The sequence below is a fragment of the Elephas maximus genome, chromosome 4 (genome assembly GCF_024166365.1).
Source record: "Elephas maximus indicus isolate mEleMax1 chromosome 4, mEleMax1 primary haplotype, whole genome shotgun sequence".
NCBI classification, from domain to species: domain Eukaryota; kingdom Metazoa; phylum Chordata; class Mammalia; order Proboscidea; family Elephantidae; genus Elephas; species Elephas maximus.
This window is the reverse complement of record NC_064822.1, coordinates 180,789,179-180,816,934: the sequence shown is the minus strand read 5'-3', so window position 1 is coordinate 180,816,934 and position 27,756 is coordinate 180,789,179. Positions and strand designations below refer to the sequence as shown.

General features: G+C 44.0%; 1 protein-coding gene across 1 annotated transcript; it reads left to right on the top strand.

The window, feature by feature from the left end:
• On the top strand, positions 1-27,647 carry TEX33 (testis expressed 33). The gene is made up of 5 exons (XM_049881599.1): positions 1-22; positions 8,209-8,678; positions 10,660-10,804; positions 27,237-27,347; positions 27,550-27,647. Exons 1-5 carry the CDS (start codon positions 1-3, stop codon positions 27,645-27,647), a joined length of 846 nt encoding a protein of 281 aa, XP_049737556.1.
• The last annotated feature ends 109 nt before the right edge of the window (positions 27,648-27,756 follow it).

Genomic DNA, 27,756 nt, shown 5'->3' with positions numbered 1-27,756 from the left:
ATGGAGCTGAGCCACAGAGCAGGTAGGCCTGGGGAACCAGGGATCAGGGACATGGTGAATCCACATCCAGGCCCTCAGGAGAGGGGACCCCTGGGGGCATCAGGAAGCAGCTCCTCTCTTCTTCCTCACTCTTGCTTTGGTCCCCAGGCTCACCATCTGGCCCTGACTTCCTTGGAGCCTTCTAGAAGAAGAAGAGAGGAGAAGGAATACTTGCAAGCGCCTCCCCTACATCTCCCATCTTACCAGGCCTGGGGATTATGACCCCAGTACAGTCCCCACTCTGAGCCCTGGTGGCACAGTGGTTAAGAGCTTTGGCTGCTAACCAAAAGGTTGGCAGTTCGAATCCACCAGCTGCTCCTTGGAAACACTGTGGGGGCAGTTCTACTCTGTCCTCTAGGGTCACTATGAATCAGAATTGACTCCATGGCAGCAGCCCCCACTTAGGGGGCTCAGAACTATGAGGGGAAACAATGACTCAGTGCACCAGGACAGGGCTGTGGGAGAACATGGCCGCGGGTGAGGGTGGGGGTACATGTAAGCCATGAGTGAGACAAGCCTGGGGGTGACTTGGGCCCCAGGAGGAGAGGAGAGAGTGTTCCAGGCAGGGTAACAGTGAGGGCAAGGCCTAGAAATGAGAGGAGCCAGCCGTGGAAAGAGAAAGAATAGAGTTCGCGGGTTTGGGGGAGGTGAGAGAGGAGCACAGGCCAGGTCCTGGGTCTAGTCAGAGGGCAGGGCTCCTCCCTGAGAATGAGCAAAGGGTTTCAATGCAGCGGTGACTGGGAAGAGTTAGCTCTGGGAAGGCTCCCTACAAGCAAGTGAAGGGTGGCTGTGCCAGCAGGTGGGGGCAGGGCTTTGGGACTGGGAGCCCAGTGAGTTTGGGTGGGATTCCCACTGGAATCTTTCTCCAGCGAGCCCTTGTTAAACCCTCAGATTCCTGACCTCTCCCACAGATTCTGGTGTATCTGCTCTGGGAGGGGCTGTATGTTTAAGGAGTGCCCTGGGTAATTCTGATAAACAGCTAAGGTTGCAAAACTCTGATCATTGCTCTTTTGATCCTTGTGATAACCACGTGAAGTAGGATTTGTTGTTAGCTGCCTATGGAGCCCTAGTGGCGCCCTGGTTAAGAGCTCAACTCTAATCGATGAAGGTTTGTTTGAACCTAGCAGCCGCTCCACAGAGGAAGACGGGGCAGTCTGCTTCCATAGAGGTTGTTGTTGTTAGGTGCTGTCAAGTTGGTTCCGACTCATAGCCACCCTACGAAGCACTGCTCGGTCCTGCGCCACCTGCACAATCGTTGTGATGCTTGAGCCCATTGTTGCAATCAGTGTTATCAATCCATCTCATTGAGGGTTTTCCTCTTTTTCACTGACCCTCTACTTTACCAAGGATGATGTCCTTCTCCAGGAATTGGTCCCTTCTGATAATGTGTCTAAAGTATGTGAGATGAAGTCTCTCTATCCTTGCGTCTAAGGAGCATTCTGGTTGTACTTGAACAGACATACTTGTTCATTCTTCTGGCAGTCCATGGTATATTCAATATTCTTCTCCAACACCATAATTCAAAGGCATCATTTCTTATTTGGTCTTCCTTATTCATTGTCCAGCTTTCGCATGCATGAGGTGATTGAAAACACCATGACTTGGGTCAGGCACATCTTTGTCCTCACAGTGACCACTTTGCTTTTTAACAGTTTAAAGAGATCTTTTGCAGCAGATTTGCCCAATGCAATGTTTTGTTTGATTTCTTGACTGCTGCTTCCATGGATGTTGATTGTGAATTCAAGTAAAATGGAATCCTTGACAAATTTAATCTTTTCTCTGTTTATCATGATGTTGCTTATTGATCCAGCTGTGAGGATTTTTGTTTTCTTTATGTTGAGGCGCAATCCATACTGAAGGCTCTGGTCTTTGATCTACATCAGTAAGGGTTTCAAGTCCTCTTCACTTCCAGCAAGTGAAATTCTGTCACCTGCATAACACAGGTTGTTAATGAGTCTTCCTCCAGTCCAGTTGCTGTGTTCTTCTTCATATAGTCCAGCTTCTCGGATTATTTGCTCAGCATACAGATTGAAAAAATATAGTGAAAGGATACAACCCTGGCACACATCTTTCCTGACTTTAAAAAACCACACAGTAACTCCTTGTTCTGTTCGAATGACTGTCTCTTGGTCTATGTACAGGTTCCTCAAGAATACAATTAAGTGTTCTGGAATTTCCATTTTTTACAACGTTATTCATGATTTGTTATGATCCACACAGTTGAATGCCTTTGCATAGTCAATAAAACACAAGTAAACACCTTTCTGAATACTGGCAGCATAGCTTCCAGCATCACAGCAACACACAAGCCCCCACAGTACGACAAACTGACAGACACGTGCGGGACTGACAAGCTGAAACTGAAGAAAATCAGAACAAGCCCACGAGAGCCACAATATGACCTTGAGTACATCCCATCTGAGTTTAGAGACCATTCCAAGAATAGATTTGACCCCTTGAACACTAGCGACCGAAGACCAGATGAGTTGTGGAATGACATCAAGAACATCATACATGAAGAAAGCAAGAGGTTATTGAAAAGACAGGAAAGAAAGAAAAGACCAAGGTGGATGTCGGAGGAGACTCTGACACTTTCTCATGAACGTCAGTTAGCTACAGCAAAAGGAAGAAATGATGAAGTAAAAGAACTGAACGGAAGATTTCAAAGGGCGGCTTGAGAAGACAAAGTGAAGTATTATAATGACACGTACAAAGAGCTGGAGATAGAAAACCAAAAGGGAAGACCACGCTTGGCATTTCTCAAGTTGAAAGAACTAAAGAAAAAATTCAAGCCTCGAGTTGCAATAGTGAAGGATTCTATGGGGAAAATATTAAATGACCCAGGAAGCATCAAAAGAAGTTGGAGGGAATACACAGAGTCATTATACCAAAAAGAATTAGTCGATGTTCAACCATTTCAAGAGGTGGCATATGATCAGGAACCGATGGTACTGAAGGAAGAAGTCCATGCTGCTCTGAAGACACTGGCAAAAAACAAGGCTCCAGGAATTGATGGAGCCCTGGAGGTGCTCACTCGTCTATGCCAAGAAATAAGGAAGACAGCTTCCTGGGCAACTGACTGGAAGAGATCCATATTTATGCCTATTCTCAAGAAAGGTGATCCAACTGAATGTGGAAATTATAGAACAATATCATTGATACCACACTCAAGCAACATTTTGCTGAAGATCATTCAAAAATGGCTGCAGCAGTATATTGACAGGGAATTGCCAGAAATTCAGGCTGGTTACAGAAGAGGACGTGGAACCAGGGATATAATTGCTGATGTCAGATGGATCCTGGCTGAAAGTAGAGAATACCAGAAGGATGTTTTCCTGTGTTTTATTGACTATGCAAAGGCATTCGACTGTGTGGATCATAACAAATTACAGATAACATTGCGAAGAATGGGAATTCCAGAACACTTAATTGTGCTCATGAGGAATCTTTACATAGATCAAGAGGCAGTTGTTCAGACAGAACAAGGGGATACTATGTGGTTCAAAGTCAGGAAAGGTGTGCGTCAGGGTTGTATCCTTACTCCATACCTATTCAATCTGTATGATAAGCAAATAATCTGAGAAGCTGGCCTATATGAAGAATGGGGTATCAGGATTGAAGAACGACTCATTAACAACCTGTATTATGTAGATGACTCAACTTTGCTTGCTGAAAAGTGAAGAGGACTTAAAGCACTTACTGATGAAGATCAAAGATCACAGTATTCACTGTGATTATACCTCAAAGAAAACAAAAATCCTCACAACTGGACCAATGAGCAACATCATGATAAACAGAGATAAGACTGAAGTTGTCCAAGGTTTCATTTTACCTGTATCCACAATCAACAGCCATGGAAGCAGCAACCAAGAAATGAAAAGACGCATCACACTGGGTAAATCTGCTGCAAAGGACCTCTTTAACAACGACAACAAACATCTTTCTAGTATTCTCTGCTTTTAGCCAAGATCCATCTGACATCAGTAACGATATCCCTTGCTCCATGTCCTTTTCTGAATATGGCTTGAACTTCTGACGGTTCCCTGTTGATGTACTGCTGCAACTGCTTTTGAACGAACTTCAGCAAAATTTTACTTGCATGTGATAGTAATAATATTATTTGATAATTACCACATGCTTTTGAATCACCTTTCTTTGGAATGGGCACAAATATAGATCTCTTCGCCTGGCCAGGTAACTGTCTTCCAAATTTCTTGATATAGAGGAGTGAACACCTCCAGCGCTGCATCCATTTGTTGAAACATCTCAGTTGGTATTTCAATTCCTGAAACCTTGTTTTTCACCAATGCCTTCAGTGCTGCTTGGACTTCTTCTTTCAGTACCATCGGTTCTTGATCTACATGCTTCTTCCTGAAGTTGTTGAAAGTCAACCAGTTCTTTTTGATATAGTGACTCTGCGTATTCCTTACATTGTCTTTGCTTCCTGCGTTGTTTAATAAAAATCACAGCCTTGGAAAACCCTATGGGGCAGTTCTACTCTGTCTGTAGGATCGCTATGAGACAGAATCCACTAGAAGGCAATGGGTTTGGTTTTGGGTTGGTTAGTTGCCTTGGGAAAACCTGGTGGTGTAGTGGTTAAGTGTTACGGCTGCTAACCAAAGCGTCGGCAGTTTGAATCCACCAGGCGCTCCTTGGAAACTGTATGGGGCAGTTTTACTCTGCCCTATAGGGTCGCTATGAGTCGGAATTGACTTGATGGCACTGGATTTGGTTTTGGGTTTTTTTAGTTGCCTAAAAAAAAAAAAAAAATTTTTTTTAAATTTTTGAGTCTGCTGGGACTTCTGGTGACCACATGTATAACAGAAGGAAATGTTGCCTGGTCTCACACCATCTTCATGACCATTGATATGTCTGAGTCCATTCTGGTGGTTATTATTGTGCCAGCCATCTCATCGAGGGTTTTTCTCCTTGGGATTTACCATCCCCATTGTATAGCTGGAAGAACGGAGTGGAGGAAATGTGAAGTTGCAATGAGATTCCAGAAATGACAGATGCAGACCTTCATTCATTCATGCCTTCATTCATTCCACATACATTTAGCTCTAAGAGGATGGGGGTTGACCTCTTTAGATCACTGTTGTAACCCCAGTGTCTGGCACAGCACATGGCACACAGTAGAATGAGTAGATGAATGCATTAGTTCTTTGAGGAAGGGGATTCAAGATGAGGTCCCCACCATTAAAATACTCATAACCTCAAGGGACAGGCAGAAGGCGAGCAGGCAATTACATTACATGATGTGGATGATGTGGTAACAGTGTGATTAGGCTGTGAGAGGAGATAGCCAGGAGCGCAGCCTGGAGAGATGGAGGAGTCTGAGTCCTGAGCTCTGTGGGGCGAGGGAGGACCTCATCCCTGTGCTGAGTCTCAGTCTACCCAAGTGTAGGACAAGGGGCTGTGATTGACTCCCTGGGTGCCGAGTGCCTTTCCTGCTCTCTGCTTGCCTCTTCTGAGAAGGTACCCTCCCCACCATCCCTAACCCTCAGCTTGGCTCCCTGCTTGCTGGGGCAGAGCTCTGGGTAAGGACTGAAGGCAGGGTCACCTGGGGGAACAGGTTTCACCTCTGCCTTTTGTGTAAGGGACTGGAGACCAGAAGTCTGAATTCAGGGTGACAGCTTTAGGGGAAGGCTTTCTATCTCTATCAGCTCTGGGGGAAGGCCCTTCCTTGTCTCCTTGCAACATCTGTGGGCCTGAGTTTCCTTGAAAATCTCCATGTGTCTTGGTATCAATCTTCTCCTGGGTCTAGGAGGTTCTCAGCACAGGGATCCTAGGTCCAAAGGATATGCTCCAATCCTGGCTTTTCTTTATTGGTGGTAGTGAGGGTTCTCTTCTCTCTGCTCACTTTTCTTTCCTTTTTATCTCTTGTAAAAGCAAGGATGTGACTTGAGTCACATCCCCTTGTAAGGCTGTGACTCAAGATTCACCCCACACTGATCTTGCCTCATTAACGTCTACATGTCTTAACATGCCTTATAACATTAACAACACGTCACAAAATGGAGGCTAATTAGATCAGATCACAAAATGGAGGACAACCATACAATACGGGGAATCATGGCCTAGACAAGTTGACACATATTTTGGGGGCACAATTCAATCCATGACAGGGACAAAGCGTCGAGAACAGAATAAGGCTATCTGATTTCAGCTCACAGGCAGGCCTGGGCCTCAGCTTTCTCTGTCTCCCACTGCCCTGGGGAGGAGTCTGCAGCCTCCCATGTGGTGGACTAGGGGCTCTGTCCCAGAGCACCAGCACTTGGCCACAGCAAAGCAAGATCCAGTGGGAGTTAAATGAAAACCCTAAAGCCTGATGCTTAAGGCAGCTGAATGTGGGGCAGGGGGTAAATCCTGAGCTGTTTGAAAGGGAATCTCAGTCTGTAGTCACAGCCCCAAATAGACCTCCAACGAATAATGATAAGTGCTTAGTAGCAAGTTACAAAACAATGCATAGAATCTAATCTCATTGATAAACAAAAGCAAAACAAAACTATGTATCTTTGGAGAGTGATAGAGGATCCTTCCGGAAAGCTTTGGAGGGAAGCTACCAAACATCTTCACAGCAGTAACCCAGGTTTGAGGATGAGGCAGGCAGTGGAGGTGATTCGAACTCTGTCCTGGGCTTTTCCCAGTAAGAAAAAAAGTTCCTACTCCTCTGTGTTTTAATGGTGTACTCCAAGTCTCTAAGGGCTGTGTGATACATCATTACGTATGTTCGCTAAGAAAAAACACTGCCAGATGAGCCACGAATCAGGGCTTTCTTAGCCTGTAGATGGTCAGAGGGGGCTGTTGTGGGTTTATTTGTGTCCCCCCAAAATGTATGTCAGTTTGGCTAGGCTGCGATTCCCAATATTATGTGATTTTCCACCATTTTGTCATAAGATGTGATTTTCCTGTGCGTTGTAAATCCTACCTCTACGATGTTAATAAGGCAGGGTTACAGGCAGTTATGTTAATGAGCTAGGACTCAAGCTACAAGATTAGGTTGTGTCTTAAGTCTGTCTCTTTTGAGATATAAAAGAGAGAAGCAAGCAGAAAGACAAGGGGACCTCATACCACCAAGAAATCAGTGCCAGGAGCAGAACACATCCTTTGGACCTGGGGTTCCTGCATGGAGAAGCTCCTAGACCAGGGGAAGATTGATGAAAAGGACCTTCCACCAGGGTCAACACAGAGAGAAAACCTTCCCCTGGAGTTGATGCCCTGAATTCAGACTTCAAGCCTACTGGAATGTGAGAGAATAAACTGTTGAAGCCATCCCCTTGTGGTATTTCTCTTACAGTGGCACTAGATTACCAAGACACAGGCTGATGTCAGAGATGTTAGAATGAGAAGAAATGAGTGTCTTGAATCTACGAGGTGGTGTTCCTATGGGCCTGACACCCTGCAGGCACCCCTTACTACCTCCCTCACCGAGTCACTCCACCATCATCTCATGCACGCAGAGTCTCCAGTGGGTGCTGTGATGGCCCAGAGCTGACTCATTCCACATGGACCCCACCTCAACACCCCTCCCTTCTCCACCTAGGAGGGGAAATGAGGTGGTCTGTAGCTCACAAACTGAGGGTCTTGAGAGATGTAGTTAATGTTTGGGAGTTGAGAGGAGGAAGCTGACCCTGCTGGGGGCGGTGTCAGGGGACGTCTTGGTGGGGCTGCATTTGAAGGCAAATGTACTAGCTTCCTAGATCTGCTGTAACAAACTACCACAAACCTGATGACTTAAAACAACAGAAATTTATTCTCTCACAGTTGTGGAGGCCAAAAGTCCGAAATCAAGGTGTCTGCAGGGCTAGGTTGTAGTTAATTGCTGTCAATCTGACTCATGGTAACCCTGTTGTGCAGAGTAGAAAAGCTTCTTGGGTTTTAAAGTCTCAAGGCTGGACAGGCTTGGGTTGCAGCCCCTATTGTCAAAGCGACATGGGTTAAGAAAGTGACTGTGACTCTGTGAGTGGAGGGCTTGGTGGCTGAGACATCTTCTTTCTTTGTCTCTCTCCTTCCTTCTCACCATGCTGCTGACTCTGTGACTTCTCTCTGTCCCTGTCTCTCTTTCTGTCTCTGGGTCTCTGTGTCTGTCTGTTCTCCCCACCCCAAGTCTCTGTCTCCTTCCTTCACTGAGTTTGTCTGTCTGTCTGTCTCTCTCCCCCCATTCAGGTACAACCACTTTGACCAGGGCCCACCTGAATAGCAAGGAGCCCCAGCAGAACACGGACTCGTGGAGAACTACCTGCAGCCCCTTGGACACCTCACAGTTCAAGGACCAGACCCTGCTCTCCCCTCATTCACCCCCAAACCGGGCAGGCAGCACTGGAAGCAGCCAGCTAAGGCTGGCCCACCTGGAGAGGGTGCCGCCTCCACCTTCAGCGACCATCCACAGGGACTCTCTGGGGATGGACCCACAGCCCAAGCCCCTGCAGAAGGGGAGCTCTGGATCTACTTCAAAGGAGAGCAGCGGCACCTTCCGAGAGGTGGCTCCTCTGGGCCAGGGGCCTGAAGCAGGTACCGGCTTGGAGACCCAGGACAGAAGGGGCTCAGCTGTGTGCCAGGAGAAGAGCATCATTCCTGACAACATTCGCCACAAGTTTGGGAGCAACGTGGTAGACCAGCTGGTCACCGAGGAGCAGGTGTCAGACCAGGCGGAGAGGAGGCTAAGGGGGGCAGCAAGAGGGTTTCCCAGAGAGACTTACGCCGAGGACCCAAAAGAAACCTGCTCTTATTAGGGTCCCTGTAATAATATCATCTCAAAAAAACGAACCCGTTGTCATTGAGTAGAACTGCCCCATAGGGTTTCCAAGGGGGCAGCTGGTGGATTTGAACTGCCAGCTTTTTGGTTAGCAGGTGAGCTGTTAACCACTGCGCCACCAGGGCTCCAGTGTCATTAGAAAGCTAATGCTTACTGAGCACCTGCTGTGCAGGCTCTGTACTCTGTTTAAACCCTTCACATATAACAATCCATTTAACCTTCCCAAAAACCCTATGAGGAAAGTACTCTCATTATCCCCATTTTATGGATAAGAAACATGAGACTCACAGGGGTTCGATAACTTCACCAAATCACCCAGTTGTGGATGGGGTCTGAAGATTCTGGAGCCCTGGTCCTTAGTGTCTTTGCAGTTATAAGCCCTGTGTTTGAATTGGATGTTTTCAATTTGAACAAATCTCCTAAGGAGACAGCATTGAGTGAGCGGACAGCATTGGTTAGAAATCAGATGACCTGGGTTTAAATCCCGGCTCTGCCCCTGAAAGCTGAGTGACTTTGCATAAATTACTTCCCCTCTCTGAGCTTTAGTAACTACATTTGTAAAGCACGGCAGTTGGACTAGACCCTGCTGGCAAATACACAGCACACATATCATAGCTCTCCTCATCTGTATTCATGACAGACATGACTAATCAATGCTAGCACTCTTTCCCACCTGATATACACCATTCTAGGCAATCACTACTAATCAACTGAAACTTGACATAAAATTCAATTACCTTTCATAATCAAATGTTAAGGCTTTCTCAGACATATTTTCAAGGCCGCCATGTCAATCCTCCTTGGTAACTACATTGTGCAATAGGCCAAGGAGATGGGAAAACTGAAGCTCAGAGAGGCGATATGTCTGCCCAGGTTCACACTGTGCACAAGTGGGAGATCCAGGGTCATAAAGGCTGCCCCCAGGGTCCCCTTCCACTTTGTCATCTTAAGGTGTGGTGACCCCACCTGCCAGCAAGTCTAGGAGGCTGCAATCCCTAAACGCCCTTCACCACCAAAGGCTCTTGTTCCAATTTGAGGTTTCTTTGTACCGTCATGACCTCTCACTGCCTCTCTTTGTCTTGGGGAGATGACATTTCTCTCCTGATCACTGTCCTATTCTTGAATCAAGAGATCTGGCTTTTCTGCCCAGCTGTCAGTCACAGCTGTCATCAAGCCAGCAAAGGTCAGAGCTGGAAGCTATTTCAAAGACCATTCAGTTCTCTCCTCCCCGCATTCTACAAGTAGGAAAACTGAGGCCTAGAGAAGTACAGACTTACCCAAAGTCAGCAGCTGGTATATAGCAGAGTAGGGACTCAAACTCAGATTTCCTGGCTGATAGGCCTGGGCTCAACCTCTCTGGGCCTCAGTTTCCCCATTGGTACAAGAAATGAGTAGGCCTCTGTGAAGTCTAAGGGCCCACCTTGAGCTGACATTGCGTGATGCTTTCGTTCTAAGAGGCTAGCCAGGGCTCTGTACGTTACCCACTGGGTGAGCTGGGTGAGGCTCTATCTTCTCTGAGGCTCAGCTTCCTCATTTATAACAGGCAGGAATAATGTCCCCTACAAGGACCTCTCCTAATTCTGCCCAGGGCAGCTGGTCAATGTGTGGAGGAGGTTTTATGATTGTTCCTATCCTTGTTGCCCCCAGCCCATGGTCTGTGTGTCTGTGCATGTGTGTGTGTATGTGTGTCTGTGTGTGGCTTCCCAGCTCCCTAAGCCCCAGGGATTTGTGGAGCACTACAGGCTAAGGGGGGGTTAGGGGGTGGTGAGGAAAGGGTCAGAGGGAGGAGGAGCTAGAGAGGAGATGTGGGGGTTGGCCCTGTTTTCCCATCCCTTGTCTCTTCTCCTTCCCTCCTTGCTCAGGCTCGAAGGGCCATTGATGAAGTCGTAGAGTGCCAGAAGAGGTCAAACTCATGGCCCAGCAGGATCCAGAGCCCCATGGAAATCTCCTCCATCTTCTCAGACTACTATGATCTGGGCTACAATATGCGGTCAAACTTGTTTCAAGGTCAGGCTTGAGGGCAGGGGTAGAGGTTGTGAAGGCCCATGGTCCTGACAACATTGGCCAAGGAAGACCTTTGGGGTGTCCACTCTTCCTGAACCTCATATGGGGTCTAGTGACCCTGGGGTATACCACCAGGGCCACTCATTTCACCATCACCAAGGGCCTTCTCTATGCTGGGCCCTGGGCTCAGTATTGGGAATGGCCAGTCCCCTTGGCAAGTGGGTCACACTGTGCACAAAGCCCAGCTGACAGTCAGCTCCTCACTCCCTGGACACCTCTGGCTTCTTAATCTGCCAGTAGGAGGCCTAGGCACTGCTGGCCTGGGCACCTTTGGTCACATTGACAATATCAGGTTTCCTGGGTTCCAAGTGCAGGTCTGCCACTCACTAGCTGGTGAACTGGGGCCAGATCCTTCACCTCTCTGAGCCTCAGTGCCCCCTCAGCACGATGGGGCTAATGCTAGCATGGCCCTTCTTGGGTTGCTGGCAGGATTCTATGGAACCCTGAGCATGAAAGCTCTTGGCCCACAGAATATAAAGTATGCCCAGTAGCTGTCAGGTGGTTCTTTTTGTTTCAGAGTCCAGTGGTGGTGCCTCCTGGGAAAAAGAAGGGTGGGCTGGAGACTCCAACATTTCCAGTGTTTGCTGTGGGTCAGCGTGGTCCTGTTTGATTGGGGGGAGTACTGTTAGCTCCATTCACAGGCAAATTGAGACACCTTGTCAAGACCATTCTGTCAAATGAAGGGGACCTGAGATTCTAATTCAGGTTTTTCTTCTGCTTCCAAACTCTACAGTCTTTCTCTGGCAATAGGTCACCTCCCTGGTGATGACCTTATTCCCAAAGGTTTTCTGAAATGTTCCGATGGGGGTCTATGGTCAGCATGCAGGGACTTCTCTCTGCCCCCACATTCCAGTTCAGCCTCATTGCAGTAGGTCAGCTCCTTCTGGCCCTCTTCCTTGCTCCCTCCCCGGCAAACCTCCTCCACCTGGCACAGATCCCTGTCACCCGAGGAACCAGACACCCAGTGGAAGCCTTTCTGGGTTTTCTTTTAAACTTGTAGCAGGGGTGGTGTGGGGTGGTGGAGGGGAAGGGAAATACAGCTCAGATTCTCCTCTGGCCTGGGTCTCAGGAACCCTGCTTTCCACTTCTCTCTTTAACAGTTCTCACAAAATTGTTCTCACCTACAACCTTATGTGACAATGCACACATACATACGTGTAAAGAATAATATGAAAACATCTGTGGGTCCACCATCCAGCCTAAGAAACAGAACTGTGCCAAGGAGGTGCCGGAGCCAGCTTGCACCAGCTCACAAGGGTCCATTGTTAAGTTTTCTGAGGTGATTGGCACCGTCATACTACCTTTCTCAAATCTCTCTTTTTAAAAAATAATTTATCAATTTTTGTTGTTGGTGGTGTTGAGAATATACATACACCAATTCAACTGTTTCAACGTGTATAATTCAGTGACATTGGTTATATTCTTCAAGCTGTGCATCCATTCTCACCCTCCTTTTCCTAGTTGTTCCTCCCCCATGAACATAAACTCACTGCCCCCTAAGGTTTCTATCTAATCATCGGAGTTGCTGTTGTCAGTTTGATCCCATATAGACAGATCTTATAAGAGCATAATGCTCAAGGCAGACATTCTTTACTAGTTGAGCTAATCTATTGTTTGGTTTTAAGAAGAGTTCAGGGGATATTTTTGGTTTAAGGTTTAAAGGTGATCTCAGGGCAATAGTTTCAGAGGGCATCATCACAGTATCTTAACATCAGCCCTGGTAGTAGTATTTACACTCCAGAAATTGGCAAGGCTACAAAATAGGGCTTTACTACCCCTAGAACACCACTGTCAGTGTGCCCCTCCTGTGCGCCCCTGTCTGCCTCCACCCACCCAGGTAAGCCTGTGTGCTTGCTGTTGGAGGTTGGTGAGGTTCACGTGGCTGAGCAGGAGTGAAGGAGAACATGTCAGTAGATGAAATCAGAGAGGAAATGGGCTAGGTCATGAAGGAGTTGTAGGCCACTGTGAGGTCTTTTCTGGGAGTGACAGGGGAAGCTGATGGAGGGTTTTAACCAGGAGAGTTGCATTGTCTGACCTAGGTTCAAGGCCCACTCCAGCTGCTGTGGGGAGAACAGAGTGTAGGGCAGCTGGGGCAGAAACAGAAGATAATGAGGAGGCAACTGCAAAAACCCAGGTGGGACAGATGATTGTGGCTTGGACTAGGGAGCCAGGCTAGTGAATGGCACAACTCCAGAGGGCACCGTTGTGCACTATGGCCACCCAGAGTGGCTGTGGTGAAGGCGTCCTGATGTGATAGGATTCTGACTATTTGCATAAGGTGGAGGAGTCCCGGGGAAGTACAAGTGGTTAAGGTACTTGGGTGCTAATTCAAAGGTTGGAGGTTTGAGTTCATTCAGTGGCCCCTCGGAAGAAAGGCCTGAAGATCTACTTCCGAAGAATCAGCCACCGAAAACCCTATGAAATTGGTGTATGTTCTGCTGTGTATATTCTTGACAACAACAACCAAAATAAAATAAATTATTTTTTTAAAAAACCAACCGTACGGGAGCACAGTTCTACTCTGACACACATGGGGTCAACACACATCAATCAACTTGGCTTGATGGCAACTGGTTTACTAGCATGAGGAAGAGTGAACAACATGCCAATGAATGGATTTGGGGTGTGAAAGGAGCTGAGGTTGATTTCAGGGTTTTTGGCATGAAGAAATGGAAGGATGGGGTTGCTGTTTACTGAGGTAGAGAAGGTTTCAGGAGGAGCAATTTGAAGAAATCTTATCCCATGCTGAGTCATAGGGATAATCTTTTACAGTCTTTTAAAACATTTAGTTTTGCTTTTCAAATTTAAGTCTTTAATCCACATGGAGTTGATTTCAGCTTTTGGTGTGAAGTAGAGATTCATTTTTAATCCCTTCTTTAGGTGGATTACCAATGGTCTCAGCACCATTTATTGAATAATTCCATCCTTTCCCCAGTGACCTACAGTGGCACCTCCGCCACCCTTTAAGTTTCCACGTGTGCATAATATTTATGATGCACATCTGGAAACTTAGCATATTTTAAAATGAAATTAAAGAACATTTATTGGGTTAAGGAAGTTCTCCTTTATTCCTAATTTGCATTTTAATTAAAAAAAGTTATGGGTAGGTGTTGAGTTTTGACTATTTATACCACAATTATTGAGATCATCATATATTTTTTCATTTCATCCGTTAATGTGGTGAGTCATATGAATTGATTTTCTAATATCAAACCAAACTTGCATTCCTGTGTTTAAACCAATGTAGTCACAATGCATTTTTTTAATTGCAAAAACTACCATCCATACAGAAGAGTGTATAAAATCTGTATGTGCTCTTTAAAGAATGATAATAAATCTGAGGAGGTGGAGCCAACATGGCACTATAGACAGAAACATCATGGTGTCTCTCTGGAGGAAAACTAGGTAAAATAGATACAAATGTCAGTCCTGGAACCCTAAGATAACAGGAAACCAGAGACTTCAATCGTAAAAGACAACAATGTCAGAACAATAAAAGAAGGAATAAATGGTATAAAACTTTCAAACAGAGAGGAAGTCAAGGCAATATCAAGTAATAAAAGACTGGTTCAAACTTAGGAAGACAGAGGTAAATTTCAAGGCAACCACAAAGAAAGTTAACAAACCTACCCATCAAAGAAGAAAAACATAAAGGCTCAGTAAACACAAAATGTACAAAAATGAAAGAAACTAAAAGAAAATCCACAAACAAAAGGAATTCAGCACAGGAGAGTAAGAGGAATAATGAAAACATCAGCACGACCAAAAAAAAAAAAAAAAGGGCACTAAAAAATGACAGCAATAAACTCACACTTATCCATGGAAACCCTGGTGACGTACTGGTTAAGTGCTGTGGCTGCTAACCAAAAGGTCAGCAGTTCAAATTCACCAGGGGTTCCTGGGAAACCCTGTGGCACAGTTCTACTCTGTGCTATAGGGTTGCTATGAGTTGGAATCAACTTGACGGCAGTGGTATTAGTGGGTATGGATGATCGCACTGAAGGTAAATGGCTGAAATGAACCCATAAAGAGACAGAGAGTGACAGACAGATAAAAAAAAAAAAGACCCACCAATATGCTATCTGTAAGAGACACACCTTAGAAACAAAGACATAAATACATTAAAAATCAAAAGATGGAAAAAAATATTTCAAGCAAATAAAAAAATAGCAACCAAAAAAGAGCAGAAGTGGCAATACTAATCTCAGATAAAACAGACTTTAAAATGAAAGCCACCATAAATAATAACAATAAATCCAATAGCCTGTGCCACCTCCAAGGTTAAGGGAGGGCTTTACCAGAACCTCGAAGCCCTTGTGTACTTCTCCCGGCTGTATCACCCTTTCTCCCACCAAGGAACCAGCATCCTGACTTTTGTTTGACTTTTGCTGGTAATCCCTTTCCTTTTCTTTATTGTATTAGCCCCTATGTAAAACCTCTTAAAGAAAAAGAATCAAATCTGACCCATGACGACCCCACATGTATCAGAGTAGAACTACGCTCCATAGGGTTATCAGTGACTGATTTTTCAGAAGTAGATCACAAGCCTTTCTTCCAGAGGCACCTAGGATTTTCAAGGGCTGATTTTTTCAGAAGTAGATCATTGGACCTTTATTCCAAGGTGTCTCAGGGTGGACTCAAACCTTCAACTTTTTTGGTTAGCAGCCCAGCATGTTAACCATTTTGCACCATCCAGTGACTCCAATGAAACCCTGAGCAATATCAAAGATACGGGTCAGGTGGACTTCCCTGAGAAGGTGAGGCTTGAGCACAGACTCGAAGGAAGGGAGCAGGTTAGGCCTATGGATGGCTAGGTGAAGGGCAGTCAGGCAGGAGGACCACGGTGAGGACCTTGGCTTTTACTTGTATTTTTTTTTTGGTGCCATTGTAAGGTTTTGGAGACGTAACTTATGTTTAATAAGGTCCCTTTGGCTGTTGAGACTGGACAGAATACGATAGGGCAAGAGTAGAAGCAGAGAGACCCATGAGGAGGCTACTGCACTTGTCCAGGCGGGAGATGATCATGGCTCAGACCAGGGAGGTGGCTGTGGAGTTGGGAGAAGTGGTTGGATTCAGCATGTATTTAGAATGGTAGAGCCCATTGGATTTCTTGATAGATTGGGTATGGGTGTGAGAAGAAAAAGAGAAGTTAAAGATGCCTTCAAAGCCTGAAAACCAGAGGGATGGAATTGTGATGAGGTGCCACAGGTGGAGCAGGCGTGGAGCAGATAGATGTGGTAGAAGACTCAGGAGCTCAGAGCTCAGGGTGGGCCACCTTGAGTTAGAGAGGCAGCATTGCAGTAACTAGGAACAGAGGCTCGGAGTCATTCAGTTGGAGTTTGAATCTAGGCTCTGCCCCTAATAGCAAGGCACTCTACACCTTTGAGGAGCCCTGAGGGTGCAATGGTTAAGCACTAGGCTGCTAACCAAAAGGTCAGTTGTTTGAACCCACCAGCTGCTCTGAGGGAGAAAGATGTGGCAATCTGCTTCTGTAAAGATTATAGCCTTGGAAACCCTATGGGACAGTTCTACATTGTCCTACAGAGTCACTATGAGTCAGAATTAACTCAATGGCAACAGGCTTATGGGTGGTGCAATGGTTAAGCACTCAACTGCTAACCAAAAGGTAGGTGGTTTGAACTCACCAGCTGCTTTGCAGAAGAAAAGATCTTGCGATCTTCTTCCACAAAGATTACAGCCTAGGAAACCCCATGGGGCAGTTCTACTCTGTCCTATCAGGTCTCTATGAGTTGAAATCAACTTGACAGCAAACAACAACAACCCCTTTGAACCTTAGTTCCCATCTCTGTAAAATATGAATAACAATAGCACTTGCCTCATAGGTTTTTAATTTTTTTATTGTGGTGAAAATATACACAACATACACCAATTCAACAATTTCTACATGTATAATTCAGTGGCATTGATTACATTCTTCAAGTTGTGCAACTATTCCCATTATTCTTTTCCAAATTATTCCACCACCATTAACACAACCTCATAGGGCTGGAAAACCAAAATGGAAGATCACGCTCGCCATTTTGCAAGCTGAAAGAACTGAAGAAAAAATTCAAGCCTCGAGTTGCAATAGTGAAGGATATCATGGGGAAAATATTAAACGAGGCAGGAAGCATCAAAAGAAGATGGGAGGAATACATAGAGTCGTTATACCAGAAAGAATTAGTCGATCTTCAAAGATTTCAAGAGGTGGCATATGACCAGGAACCGACGGTACTGAAGGAAGAAGTCCAAGCTGCTCTGAAGGCACTGGCAAAAAACAAGGCTCCAGGAATTGACGAAATATCAGTTGAGATGTTTCAACAAACAGATGCAGTGCTGGAGGTGCTCACTCGTCTATGCCAAGAAATAAGGAAGAGAGCTTCCTGGCCAACTGACTGGAAGAGATCCATATTTATGCCTATTCCCAAGAAAGGTGATCCAACCGAATGTGGAAATTATAGAACAATATCATTAATATCACATTCAAGCAAAATTTTGCTGAAGATCATTCAAAAGCGGCTGCAGCAGTGTATCGACAGGGAACTGCCAGAAATTCAGGCTGGTTTCAGAAGAGGATGTGGAACCAGGAATATAATTGCTGATGTCAGATGGATCCTGGCTGAAAGCAGAGAATACCAGAAGGATGTTTACCTGTGTTTTATTAACTGTACAAAGGCATTCGACTGTGTGGATCATAACAAATTATGGATAACATTGTGAAGAATGGGAATTCCAGAACACTTAATTGTGCTCATGAGAAACCTTTACATAGATCAAGAGGTGGTTGTTCGTACAGAACAAGGGCATATTGATCGGTTTAAAGTCAGGAACGGTGTGTGTTAGGGTTGTATTCTTTCATCATACCTATTTAATCTGTGCGCTGAGCAAATAATCCGAGAAGCTGGACTATATGAAGAAGAATGGGGCATCAGGATTGGAGAAGACTCACCAGTAACCTGCGTTATGCAGATGACACAACCTTGCTTGCTGAAAGTGAAGAGGACTTGAAGCACTTACTAATGAAGATCAAAGACCACAGCCTTCAGTATGGACTGTACCTCAACATAAAGAAAACAAAAATCCTCACAACTGGACCAATGAGCAACATCATGATAAACGGAGAAAAGATTGAAGTTGTCAAGGATTTCATTTTACTTGGATCCACAATCAACAGCCATGGAAGCAGCAGTCAAGAAATCAAAAGATGCATTGCATTGGGTAAATCTGCTGCAAAGGACTTCTTCAAAGTGTTGAAGAGCAAAGATGTCACCCTGAAGACTAAAATGCGCCTGACCCAAGCCATGGTATTTTCAATTGCATCATATGCATGTGAAAGCTGGACAATGAGTAATGAAGGCCGAAGAAGAATTGATGCCTTTGAATTGTGATGTTGGCAAAGAATATTGAATATACCATGGACTGCCAAAAGAATGAACAAATCTGTCCTGGAAGAAGTGCAATCAGAATGCTCCTTAGAGGCAAGGATGGCGAGACTGCGTATTACATACTTTGGACATGTTGTCAGGAGGGATCAGTCCCTGGAGAAGGACATCATGCTTGGCAGAGTACAGGGTCAGCAGAAAAGAGGAAGACCCTCAACGAGGTGGATTGATACAGTGGCTGCAACAATGAGCTCAGGCATAACAATTGTAAGAATGGAGGAGGACCGGGCAGTGTTTCGGTCTGTAGTGCATAGGGTCGCTATGAGTCGGAACCGACTGGACGGCACCTAACAACAACATAGGGTTTTTAGCAGAATGTTGTTAGTTGTTGTCTTGTTGGCTCCAACTCATTCAAACTTATGTATCACAGAACAAAAAGTTGCCCAGCCCTGCGTCATCTTCACTATCTTTGATATGTTCGAGCCCATTGCTGAGGCTACTTTTTTTTTTTTTTATTGTATGATTCCATTTATGTGAAATACCTAGAGTAGGAAACGGACGGAGAATACATATTTGTTGGTGGTCACCAGGGCCTAGAGCAAAGGGGAATGGGGAGTTTTTTTTTTTTTAATTAATTTTTATTAAGCTTCAAGTGAACATTTACCATTCCAATCAGTCTGTCACATGTAGGTTTACATACATCTTACTCCCTTCTCCCACTTGCTCTCCCCCTATTGAGTCAGCCCTTTCAGTCTCTCGTTTCGTGCCAATTTTGCCATCTTCCCTCTCTCTATATCTTCTCATCCCCTCTCCAGTCAAGAGTTGCCTACACACTCTCCAGTGTCCACCTGATTTGATTAGCTCACTCTTCATCAGCATCTCTCTCCCTGCCACTGACCAGTCCTTTTCATGCCTGATGAGTTGTCTTCGGGGATGGTTCCTGTCCTGTGCCATCAGAAGTTCTGGGGAGCATTGTCTCTGGGATTTGAGGCTACTTTTTAAAGAGGATAAAATGTTTTAATATTTGTATAGTGCTTAGAACCTTGCACCAGCAAACACTATATGATTATTTGTCAAACACAAATAAAACGAACACCCAGTGGCGGCAATGTGTATAAGGAAACTGTCACAGTTGGGTGCTGGGTCCAGAAGCAGGTCAATGGAACAGACTCTGGGTCCTACTCTGACTTTGGTTTCCTGAGAGTTTAGTGAGAGTGGGGAAGGTGGTGGCCTGGCCATGAGTCCTGGATATACGTGCTCTCTGCAGTTGGAGCACCTGATAAGGCTGTGAGTGGGCCAGTATGGGCTGTCCTGCAGGAATATGGTCCAGGCAAGTGGCCCACCATCTGTTTTCTGCTTCCAAACTCACCATGGCTCTCGCTCTCAGGAGGTCAAAACATTCTCACCTGCTCTAGGCAGCAGAGTATGGAAGGAAGAGGGGAATGTCAGCATGTGGTCAGACAAACCAAATACAAGTCTAGATCTGGGCTGGACTTACCTGGGCGTTCTGCTCTTTGGGTCACAGAGCAGATAGCAGGGATCGTGGGGAGGACAGCCCTCAACACGCCCAGCCCTTGAGTCACTGCTGCTTCCATATGGTTTCCTCTGTGTCATTGCTATCCAGGAATCTCTCCGAACCAGTTTTCCTAGGATGTTCTTTACCTCTCTGGTGTTGGCTTTCTGCTTTCTGTATCCTGTGTCTTCCTCCTTCTTGGTTTACTCTCTTGTCCATGGTTTGGCCCACATCTCCCACTAGCTACTTGAGAAAGGGTGAGAGAGAAATGTAAGACAACTTGCATATCTGAAAATATCTTCATTCTGCCCTCATACTTGACATTTAGTTTGTCTGCGTGAAGAATTCTGGGTTGGAAACCACTTTTCTTCAGAATATTGGAGGTGCTGCTCCACATCTTCAAGCTTCCAGTATTGCTGTTAAGAAGTCTGAAGGGATTCTGGATTCTTGTTCTTCTGTAGGAGACCTGGTTCTTTCTCTTTCTGTCCTTCTTCTGATTCATCCTGTTGGGTGTTCAGAAGGCTGATTTTCAACTTTTATTCTCTTCTAAAACAGGTATAATCAGGACAGGTAGCACTCATGAGATGCCATGCACACTAATTTTTGTCCCTCATTGGGCTTTCCAACCTATTCACCGATGCTGGCGCTTGCTGTGTTCCTGGATGAAAATGCATGCTGGCCCCAAGATTTTCGGCTCTCACTTAGTTGAAAGAAGGAGGGAGGCGGGAAGAGTGAGAAGGGAGAGGGGGAGTTTCTGTTATTACTTTAAGTGGCTTAAGTCTTAAGTCAGCAATTGACTGTTGCCAGTCCACTATGTCAATCATCACCGCCTCCTCCCCAGGCCAAGCCAGCTTCTCTCTTTTGCACTCACTCCCTCCCCCTTCCACTTCTGCTGTTTTACACGTCCCAGGTCCCAAGATGGGGGAAAGGGACCCACTAAGAGGGTCAAGAGAGCATTCACTTGACTGGTTTTGCCTTAAGATGGTTTTGCACTATCTTGCTTGGCCGTGTTTGAGGCTGAGTATTTCTCTCATGGGCACTTTTGTGGGTTCTGCAGAGGACCCCAGTGGAACATGCTATTGCACTTTCTATGAAGCAGGTGATACATTTTTTCCTTCTAGCCAATCCCTCCTCACTCTCTGACTTTTGATGGTGTACCCTTCATAGGCCCTTTCTGTTCACATCCCGTCAGTTTTCTAGCCTTGGCGTCCTCCAAAGTCTTCAGACTACACATCAAGCTCCTAAGTGACCCCATTAAAGCCCTTCTAATTACATCTAAAGAGCCTTGGTAGCAAACTGGTTAAGCACTAGGCTGCTAACTGAAATGTTGGTGGTTCAAACCCACCAGCTGCTCCATGGGAGGAAGATGCGGCAGTCTGCTTCTGTAGATTACAGCCTTGGAAATCCTATGGGGCAGTTTTACTCTGTCCTATAGCATTGCTAGGAGTCAAGATTGACTCGATGGCAATGCAGCCGGTAACTATATTTAACTTGAGAGATGGCACCATCTCCACTTTGGGGAAGGGGTGTTCACAGTACCTAAAAAGCTAAAGAAATCCTTTTAAGATATCTTCGCCAGTTTCCCCAGATCTGATAGTTGTTATACCCACGATGTGGGAAGTTTTCTAACTGGTTTTTAGGCGCCTACTTTTAATTTCCATGGGAGGAGTTGGCTTCACAGTTCACTTTGATATCTGATCTCTATCTTACCTTAGGGCTTCAGCCAACACTTCTAATTTACAACATTCTGTTATGTAAGCTTTGAAAGCTATAAATACCAAACACAATAAGATTGCTTTAAAAAATTGATTTCCATTTGGATGGCATCATTGTTTGAGAACACAGCCTGGAATGATCTCAAGTCTTTGAAATTGTTGAGGCTTGCCTTGTAGCCCAGAAGGTGGTCCATTTTCTGAAGATGATTTTCGTGTGCTTGAAAACAATCTCTTGGGTGCCGGGTTCTGTGTTTGTCCAATAGAACAGGCTTGTTAATTGCTTCTATCCGAATCTCCTAATTCCCTATTAACATTCTTTGTGTGATCTATTCATTACTGAAAGATGTACTTAACCTCTTCCCCATGATAGCTGATTTGTCAATTTCTCCTTGTATCTCTGCCAATTCTTACTTCATCTATTTTGAGATTATTCCAATGCAGCAAGTTTAGAAATATTACATCACTCTAATGATTTTTTTTTTGATTATGCAACCACTTTTATTTCTCATAGTGCCTTTGCCTTAAAGTGTACTTTTTAATGATATCAATATAGATAGACCAGATAGCTTTTGCTTTGTAGTTGTATGATATATCTTTTTCTACCCTTCCACTTCCATTGTCTCTGTATCCTTTTAAGTGTGCTTACTTAAATATATATATCTGGAAAATATTTTATATAATCTGATAATCTTTTAATCAATGGGCTAGTCCATTTATATTTATTTTAATTATTGATATATTTGGACTTTTTTGGGTTTTGTTTTGTATTTGTGCTGCTTTTTCCATGCTTCTTCTCCTGCCCTTTTTTTTTTTTTAGAGTGAGCTTTCTTTTTTTCTCAATGCAATTTTTGCCCTTCTCTAGTCTTCCTATTCTTTTAGTGGCTACCTTTGCATTTTAACATGCCTTGGTAACAAACTCTAGAGCCCTGGGGGTGCAGTAGTTAAGAGCTCGGCTGCTAACCAAAAGGGTGAGCAGTTCGAATCCACCGGCTGCCCCTTGGAAACCCTATGGGCCAGTCCTGCTCTGTTCTATAGGGTTGCTATGAGTCAAGATTGACTCAATGGCACCTAACAACAACGACAAGAAGGCAACAAACTGTAATGTTAGTTAAGGTTTTTAGGCTTTCTTGAATAACATAAAGACCTTAGAAGGCTTCAACTTTAATGACCTCTCCCCCTCCCCAGTTTATGTGTTATTATTTACAGAATTTTAATTCTGTATATGCAAAGTGTTGAACTCTGGAGCCACATGGCCTGGGTTTGAGTCTCAGATGTTTCACTTATCAGCTGTGTGACTTTAAACAAGTTATTTAATCTCTCTGTGTTTCAGTGTCTTCAACAGAGAAGTGGGAATAATAATAGTCCCTATTTCTTTGGGCTGTTGAGAAGATTCAATGAGTAAATTTATGTAAACCTTTACTAACTGTGCTCAAACAAAAAAACCCATTGCCGACAAGTTGATTCTGACTCATACCAACCCTATAACTGTGCTCAGCACACGGTAAATGTTAAAAAATGGTTAGCTATCATCATCATCAGTTTTCCCCATAAATTAGACACGGCTTTGTTATTATTATCAATGTATGCTTATATTTACTCATGATTTCTATTTTCTTTACATATTGTTCCTTTTTGTGGCTCAGACCTTCCTCTTGGGATCATTTTTTTTTTTTCTCTCTCTGGGTTATGTTGTTTAGAAGGTTTTTTTGTTTGTTTTGTTTTTATAAATGAGATTCTATTGTTGGTAAAATTTAGGGTCTCTTTGTCAGAAAATTCTTTATTTTGTCCTTATTCTTGGAAGAGGATTACATTGTAAATAGTTCTAGGCAGTCTACTGTTTTTCTATCAGTACTTTGACGATATTAATCTACTTTCTTCTGGCTTCCACAGTTAAATTCAAACTAATTGTTATTCTTTGTAAGGAATTTGTCTTTTCTCTATGGCTACTTTTAAGATTTCCGATCAACATTTTACTCGAATGTGCCTAGGTAAGGACTTCTTTTTATTTATTCTAATTGGAGTTAATTATGAGTCTCGAATCTAAGGATTCACACTTTCATCAATTTTGGAAAATTTCAGCCATTATCTCTGGCAATATTGCCTCTCTCCCATTTTCTTCTGTCCATCGTTTAGGGTCTCCGATTAGGCATATGTGCCGGTTGCCTTCGACTCGGCTCTGACCCATGGCTACTGTGTGTGTGTCCGAGTAGAACTATACTCCATAGGATTTTCCAATGGCTGTGACCTTTCAGAAGTAGATTGTCAGACCTTTCTTCCCACTCACCTCTGGATGAACTCAAACTGCCAACCTTTCAGTTAGTAGCTGAGTGCTTAACTGTTTGTACCACCCAGGGACCCTTAGATATATGTCAGGTCTTCTCATTTAACCTGCATCTTAACATTTCTTTCATATTTTCCACATCATTTTTTTTCTGTGCTGTATTCTAGTTGATGACTTTAGATATATCTTCCAGTTTACTGTTTTCTCGCAGCTGTATCTAACCTGCTATTTTACCTGTTCACTGAATTGGTTTTTAAGCTTTTGTGATGGTAATTTTCAAATTTATGAAAAGTAGAGTTCATAGTTTAATGCATACATGTTGTACACAGTACCCAGCTTTGATAGTTATCAGTACCTAGCCAATCTTGTTTCATCTACCTCCCACCCAGCCTTCCATCCTCACTCCAGATTATTTTGAAGTAAATCCTGGGCATCTCATCATCCATTGACCTTAACTCTTTATTATATGCTTGACTGAAGATTTTTACCAACGTCTGCAGTTTGAAATTGATCAAACATGCAATCAAGATGCATTGATAATTACTGGTGATTGGAATATGAAAGTTGGAAACCAAGAAGAGGGATCAATAGTTAGAAAATATGTGCTTGGTGACAGAAATGACTCCGGAGATTGAGTGATGGAATTTTGCTTACCAACGACTTCATTGCAAATACCATTTTTTACCAAAGTAAATGATGACTATACACATGGACTTCACCAGATGGGCTACATATGAATCAAAACAACTATATCTGTGGAAAGAGATGATGGAGAAGCTCAATATCATCAGTCAGAACAAGGCCAGGGGTTGACTTTGAAACAGACCATCAATTGCTTATATGCAAGTTCATCTTGAAGCTGAAGAAAATTAAAACAAGCCCACAAGAGCCAAAATACAAAACTTGAGTATATCCCACCTGAATTTAGAGACCATCTCAAGAATAGATTTGATGCATTGAACACTAATGACCAAAGACCAGGTGAGTTGTGGGATGACATCTAGGACATCATATATGAAGAAAGCAAAAGGTCATTAAAAAAACAGCAAAGAAAGAAAGACTAAAATGGATTTCAGAAGAGACCCTGAAAGTTGCTCTTGACTGTAGAGTAGCTGAAGAGAATGGAAGAAATGAAGTAGAAGAGCTGAACAGAAAATTTCAAAGAGTAGCTGGAGAAGACAAAATATTATAATGACACGTGCAAAGACCTGGAGTTAAAAAACCAAAATAGAAGAACACGTTCAGTATTTCTCAAGCTGAAAGAACCGAAGAGAAAATCCAAGTCTCGAGTTGCAATATTGAAGGATTCTATGGGCAAAGTATTGAATGACACAGGAAGCATCAAAAGAAGATGGAAAGAATACCGAGTCACTATACAAAAAGCTTTGGTGGGTATTCAACCATTTCAGGAAGTAGCATATGATCAAGAACTGATGACATTGAAGGAAGGAGTCCAAGCTGCACTGAAGGCATTGGTGAAAAGCAAGCCTTCAGCAATTGATGGAATGCCAATTGAGATGTTTCAACAAATAAATGCAATGCTGGAAGTGCTCACTGGTCTATGACAAGAAATTTGGAAGACAGCTACCTGGACAACTGACTGGAAGAGATTCCTATCTGTGCCCATTTCAAAGAATGGCGATCCAACAGAATGTGGAAATTATTGACCAATATCACTAATATCACATTCAAGTAAAATTTTCCTGAAGATAATTCAAAAACAATTGCAGCAGTACATTGACAGGGAACTGCCATAAATTCAAGCCAGACTCAGTAGAGGATGTGGATCCCGGGATATCATTGCTGATGTCAGATGAATCTTGGCTAAAAGCAGAGAATGCCAGAAAGATGTTTACCTGTGTTTTATTGACTACACAAAGGCATTCAACTGTGTAGATCATAACAAATTACAGATAACATTTTGAAGAATGGGAATTCCAGAACACTTAATTGTACTCATGAGGAACCTGTACCTAGATCAAGAGACAGTAGTTCCGACAGAACAAGGAGATACTATGGCGTTTAAAGATCAGGAAAGGCATGCATCAGGGTTGTATCCTTTCACGGTACTTATTCAATGTGTATGCTGAGCAAATAATCTGAGAAGCTGGACTATATGAAGAAGAACAAGGTATTAGAATTGGAGGAAGACTAATTAACAACCTGTGTTATGCAAATGACACAACCTTGCTTGCTGAAAGTGAGGAGAACCTGAAGCACTTACTGATGTTGATCAAAGGCTATACACTTCAACATAAAGAGAACAGAAATCCTCACAACTAGGCCAATAAGTAAACTCACAATAAATGGATAAAACATTGAAGTTGTCAAGGATTTTGTTTTACTTGGATCCACAATCGATGCCCACGAAAGTGGAAATCAAGAACTTAAAAAATATATTGCATGGGGCAAATCTTCCGCAAAAGACCTCTTATAAAGTGTTGAAAAGATGTCATTTTAAGGACTAAGGTGGGCCTGATTCAAGCCATGGTGTTCTCAATCGCCTCATATGCATGCGAAAGCTGGACAATGAATAAGGAAGACTGAAAAGCTGATCCATTTGAATTGGCGTTGGCGAAGAATACTGAATACATCACGAACTGCCAGAAGAACTAACAAGGCTGTCTTGGAAGAAGTACAGCCAGAGTGCTCTTTGGAAGCGAGGATGGCGAGACTTCGTCTCACACACTTTGGACATGTTATCAAGAGGGATCAGTCAGGAGGAATCAGTCCCTGGAGAAGGACATTATGCTTGGTAGAGTATCAGCAAAAAAGAGGAAAACCCTCAGCGAGATGAATTTACACAGTGATTGCAACAATGGGCTCAAATATGGCAACGATTGTGAGGGTCGTGCAGGACTGGGCACTGTTTTGTTCTGTTGTACATAGGGTCACTATGAGTTGAAACTGACTCAACCGCACCTCACATCAGACAACAATATGCTTCTTTTCTAAAAGTTCCATTTACTTCTTTTACCAATCTGTGTTCTCTTTCTAGATCCTTTCTTATTCTTTGCTCATATTTTATTCTCTTTTATAACTTCAAGCATTATACTTATTTTATATTCTGTATATGATCATTCAAATCCTGGTGTTTCTGCTGGGTCTTGGTCTGGTAACTTATTTCCTCCTGTGTGTTTTAATTTTACGTATAGAGATAAACTTTCTGAAAAGATATGCATTAATTAATTGCGACATACCAGATGCTCCAATGAATGTCCAATAATTTAATTTTCCCAACCTTGCAGGAGAACTTTGTTCCTTTGTATAGATAAAGAAACTGAAGGTCAGAGAAGCTAACAACTTATCTGGAACCACTGCCTGTAAATGACAGAGCTGAGGTTTGCATCTAGGCCTGCCTTACTCTGAAACTCTCCGCAAACTCCCTACCTTTCCGCAGTCTGCCATCTACAGGGGAAACTGGCACACAAGTATAAACTCTGTTGAGTTGGGGAATCTGGGGTTTCTTTGTGGGTTTCTCCAGGTGCCCCCGAGGAGACGAAGAGCCTCATGAAGGCCTCTTACACCCCAGAGGTGATTGAGAAATCAGTGCGGGACACAGAACACTGGCACGGCAGGAAGACAGATGATCTGGGTAGGTGGGGAGCTGGGGGTAATGGGAGGTGGGCACTCCCCTCCTTGGGCAGGCTGTGTAGGCCTCAAGGCCCAAGAAAGAATCCAGGGCAGGAGATAGAGCCTTGGGGAGGGCCTGGAAGAGTTATGGATCACCTCTGAGGCCTGGGCATCCCAGAGGCCCTCTGGGTGATTTGTGATAACTCCTTCCTTATTCTTTGCAGGACGGTGGCACCAGAAAAATGCTATGAACATGAACTTGCAGAAAGCACTGGGTGAGAAATTTGGAGAAAAGAGCAAAGCCAGGGGCTCAAAGTACTAAATACAACACAAAAGTGGTGTCCTCTGCTCAGAGAAAGTGCTAACAATAAAGAAAGGCACAAATCTGAACCATTCTCTGCTTGGGGCCGTCTGTCTGTACACATTGGGGT